This window comes from Quercus lobata, chromosome 8 (genome assembly GCF_001633185.2).
Source record: "Quercus lobata isolate SW786 chromosome 8, ValleyOak3.0 Primary Assembly, whole genome shotgun sequence".
Classification (NCBI taxonomy): domain Eukaryota; kingdom Viridiplantae; phylum Streptophyta; class Magnoliopsida; order Fagales; family Fagaceae; genus Quercus; species Quercus lobata.
This window is the reverse complement of record NC_044911.1, coordinates 956,514-960,920: the sequence shown is the minus strand read 5'-3', so window position 1 is coordinate 960,920 and position 4,407 is coordinate 956,514. Positions and strand designations below refer to the sequence as shown.

At 32.3% G+C, this 4,407-nt stretch overlaps 1 protein-coding gene across 1 annotated transcript; it reads left to right on the top strand.

Moving 5' to 3' along the window:
• The first annotated feature begins 221 nt into the window (after positions 1-221).
• On the top strand, positions 222-2,693 carry LOC115955421 (transcription factor MYB10-like). The gene is made up of 3 exons (XM_031073548.1): positions 222-354; positions 1,500-1,629; positions 2,159-2,693. Exons 1-3 carry the CDS (start codon positions 222-224, stop codon positions 2,691-2,693), a joined length of 798 nt encoding a protein of 265 aa, XP_030929408.1.
• Positions 2,694-4,407: the final 1,714 nt, after the last annotated feature.

The window sequence follows — 4,407 nt, the reverse complement described above, 5'->3', positions numbered from 1 at the left end:
TTTTCGTTGCCCTTTTCGTTGCAACTTCATTTTGGGCGCCAACTTTTTTCTTTTTTTTTTTATAATTTTTTTTTAATATATTATTATCTTGGCGAAACATATGATAGCTAGGTCCATCTTCAAGGCTGTAATTATTGAACATTTTTCAACTCAATTTTTTTGTATAAATATGCTACTTAGAGCTAGGGTATCACTTGAACTAAATTTTTTATTAGAGAGAGATGGTGAGAGCTCCCTTCTATGATAAAAATGGACTAAAGAAAGGTGCATGGAGTGTAGAAGAAGATAATAAACTAAGGTCTTATATTCAGAGATTTGGCCACTGGAACTGGCGGGAACTTCCCAAATTTGCAGGTAATTAAGAAACTCTTTGAAGCTGATAGATCAAATCAATCCAAGAAGGACATTTGTATTATATATATATATATATATATATATATATATATAAGAAACAGAGAAATGTATCATTAGTAGTTAACCATGCTAACTGCCTCATGAAATGTCTAGATAATTAAGGCTGTCTAATTCCTCGGCTTCTCTCAAATTATAAAAAAAAAATGAAAACGTTGTTTAAGCACTTTTAGTTCTAATTTATGACAACCTTTTCCTTTAGAGTGTGTTTGTTTGAAGGTGAAATAAGGTGGATGGGAAACTTTGGAGAGAAAATAGGAAGAAAAACTTTTTTGGAGTGTGTTTGGTTGGGTGGGGAGGAAGGAAAATAAATGATGAGGCCCAGATGTTTTCTCCTTGAGTCCACAAAAAAATGTGCTCCCCAAAATGAAGAGAAAACTGAGTGTGAAAGAATTTTTTCTTAATTGACAAAAATACTCATATCCATGTGGACATGGGCTTCTTCAAGTTACCTTCAATTTTTTTTCTTTTTTTTTCTTTTGATTTTCTAGGCCTGGGCATCCTTCTTTTTTCTTTTCTTTTTTTCCCCTTTTTCTGGGCAGTAATGCTGCCCCTTTGTTTTTTATATTCTTTTTTTTTTTTCTTTTGATTTTCTAGGGTCTAGGTGTGATACTTGTTTTTTTTTTAACTAGACGTGATTTTTTTTTTGGTACATTATTTTTATTTTTTAATAAATTTAGGTGATTATTCTTTTTTGTGGTTATTTGTCACTTTTTTATTTTAATTGAGCATCATTCTTTAACAAGGGTATATGAGTAAATTTATTCAAACTCATTTTTTCCATCCCTCCATTTTTCCACTCTCAACCAAATAAATAGGCAAGAAAATAAAATTTTTTCTCTCCTCCCACTTTCCTATCCTGTCATCATTTTCTATTTCTCCAACCAAACGGACCCTTACTTTTATTATTCAATTTTATGCATGATTTGCCTTTATTGACTATCATGATTGTCTTCCATTTTCTGTCATACTTTTCTTTCCTGGGAAAATCCAAATAAATATAAATAAATAAATAAATAAAAATTGGAATAATGTGGCATTACAGTACTTCATGTTAATCAACCTTTTTTGTTATACATTGATTACAGGTTTATCAAGGTGTGGGAAGAGTTGCAGACTGCGATGGATGAACTACCTCCAACCAAATGTAAAACGAGGAAACTACACAGAAGAAGAAGAGCTTACGATCATCAAATTGCATGAAGAACTAGGCAATAAGTAAGGACTTAAAACTTCGAAATTCTTCAACAAGAATTTGGATGAGCATAACTTTATTTACAAAATCTCCCCTTCTTTCCATCCGCTTTTTCTTGTATGCATGTTTACATACTTGATAACAAATATTTATGAGCATAAACCTACTTCACGCATGCCAGTCATTTTGAAGAATTCAGCGTAAACATGTTGGCATGGTGAATACTCATAAGCATCTTATGTCTGCATTAAATGCGTCTGTAAGTAACCAAGATATGTCACTATAATTAGTAAGTTTTTCTTTGAAATGATTCAAAATGAATTTTTCAATGAGCTTAAATATGTGAATATAAATATATTGTAATGTAACTACATATAAACTTTTGAAATTGAGTTAGATTTGGTGTATATACTGGTGTTCCAGTTCTACTAATAGGTGCTGTTACTTGAACTTTTTACTCTAGACATTTGATGCAATACAATCTTCTCATTCATCGAAAAAAAAAAAAAAAAAAAAAACCTCTATATAAACCCCATGTATTTTCCTTTGTAGATGGTCTATGATTGCAGCAAGCTTGCCTGGGAGATCAGACAATGATATAAAAAACCATTGGCATGCCCACCTGAAGAAGCGTACCAAGAAACCTACAACATCAAAGATGAAAACGCTATCCAATGAAGCTTACCAACATGACGCTGATATAGCAAGGAAAACAGAAACTGACAGTTCTGTAAGCAGTTCTCCATCTTACCAAATTCAGGAGAGCTCCCAATTACCCCTAGAAACATCTTCTAGTGAATTCTCATACTTGAGCTTTGATAATGCACCTTTATCTGGCATAAATTGGACTGCAGAAGATAGTCTCGCTACATTGGAAACACTTGAACAATCGTTTAGTGACTTTTGGACTGAACCCTTTATATTGGACAATACCTACATCCAGAATAACTATCCAGAACCCTTGGCAGGTGGACGATTTAGTGCATCTCAATCATGCTACAACGAAGGCATAGATTCCATCTACGAGGCAATGCAAGAAGTCGAGAACTACCAGAGAATTAATGAAGATCCATATTTGGTGAACTAGTGTGTTGGTGCATTTTCATATCAAGTATCCATTTGGATACTGAGTTTCACTTTTGCGTTGTGTGTTTCACGCTTTTTTTTCATTGAGAAGCGCGTTTCAGTGCTTTACAATGAGTTTCGTGCACTGTTCACGGGACCCACAAACCTCTTTTTTCAATAAAACTTTCATTAAAAATGAGTCTCCGGTATTATTCACACATTTAAAAATTATTTTGCTACAGTGTTTTCAATTTTTAATTTTTAGTAAAATAAGTGGTATCCAAACACACCCTAAATGAATAAATGAAATATTTATCAATATACTAATTAGGTTTTTCTTTTTAATGTGAATAATTAGATTAATTGAATGAGAAAAAGTGGGAGTTTCATGAGGTAATCATTTCATAGAGGGGAGTTCAATGTTAAGAAAATAGATTCCTACATTAATAAAGAGAAAATCTACATTATGTCATAATTGATGATGTTATTTGCTTAAGAGCATGATGCATACAAATGATACAATTCACACTAGGGGAGGTGAAACGCTGGAGATTTCCAATCCAATTACATTTTCCCATGTAATTTCAAATTAATTTTTGTATTTCTATTGACAAAATATGATAATTATATTCCCTCAAATGCTTTCTTTTGTTTCTTTGATTCGGTGGAAAACATTTTCCTTGAAAAAAAAATTCCAAAAAGAGTGACTAGTTTTGATGTTTATTGTAACGAATTTGAATATGATCTTGAAAATGTTTTATATACATCATTTAATACGCTTAAAAATCATCAATATTTCACATAGACTAAATGTTGGTTTAGGTGAGAGTACTAATGGTAGCGGCCTCAAAGATAGTAGTGGTGGCAGTGATAGAATTAGCGATGGTCGTGGTGAAGGTAGTGAAGGTGGTAGTGGTGATGGTGATGGTGATGGTTTTAGGAGCAAGAAGAAATGAATGGGTGAGGCCATAAGGAAATTGTAGAAAACCACTCCCACTTCTCATAGAAAATGCTTTTCACCATTTTGACTTATTTTATATAAACCATGGAAAACATTTTAGGAAAATCTTAGACCCCAAATTATTTATGCAGTGGATTAGTTGGTATTAACTGAATAATTTATGTGTATTCCAATAAGTAAGTCAACCACGGTAATCAATCACCAATTCTAAAACAATAATAGTAAAAGCAATAAAAGGCACGCTAATTTTGGTGACAAAGTGGAAAGTTAAGATTCCAAGTTGTAACGTTCAAGATTTATGTCAAAGAAGAAAAAATTCAAAAATTTTGACTACCCTGATGCTCAATTGATCAAACAAGAGTCTTCAATGACCTTTTAAATTTTAATCACAGCTCAATCAATCAAAAGCAAATTCTTGATATGGCTTGATCGATCAAAAATTAGAAAAGCTAAATCTGACATGTTTTGTTTAAGTCAATGTTGTCTTGGTTTTTCGTTCCCAACATGCAAGCGTATAAAAGGTCATATTATAGCACGACTCAAAAGATATTTTAGAGAGTTATTTTTGTGTGCTACAAAGTGAGAAAATCTTAACCTAATTATCACCAACCCTTTTTTTTTAGAGATAATTATAATATGCTGCTAACCATGTTGCTCAAACCATTTCTCCCTATGCCCCTAAGCACCTTGATTAGAACGGTTTGAAGCTAAAGAGCCAATCCTAGAACGTTGTTTTAGAAAAATTTGAAACTATTGTAGTCAATTTGGTTATTAC

Bases quoted from the DNA above. Each gene is read 5' to 3' on its own strand.
- LOC115955421 (XM_031073548.1), top strand. From the start codon at position 222: ATGGTGAGAGCTCCCTTCTATGATAAAAATGGACTAAAGAAAGGTGCA. The intron at 355-1,499 runs GTAATTAAGAAA...CATTGATTACAG, and splicing joins GGAACTTCCCAAATTTGCAG to GTTTATCAAGGTGTGGGAAG. The intron at 1,630-2,158 runs GTAAGGACTTAA...TTTCCTTTGTAG, and splicing joins CATGAAGAACTAGGCAATAA to ATGGTCTATGATTGCAGCAA.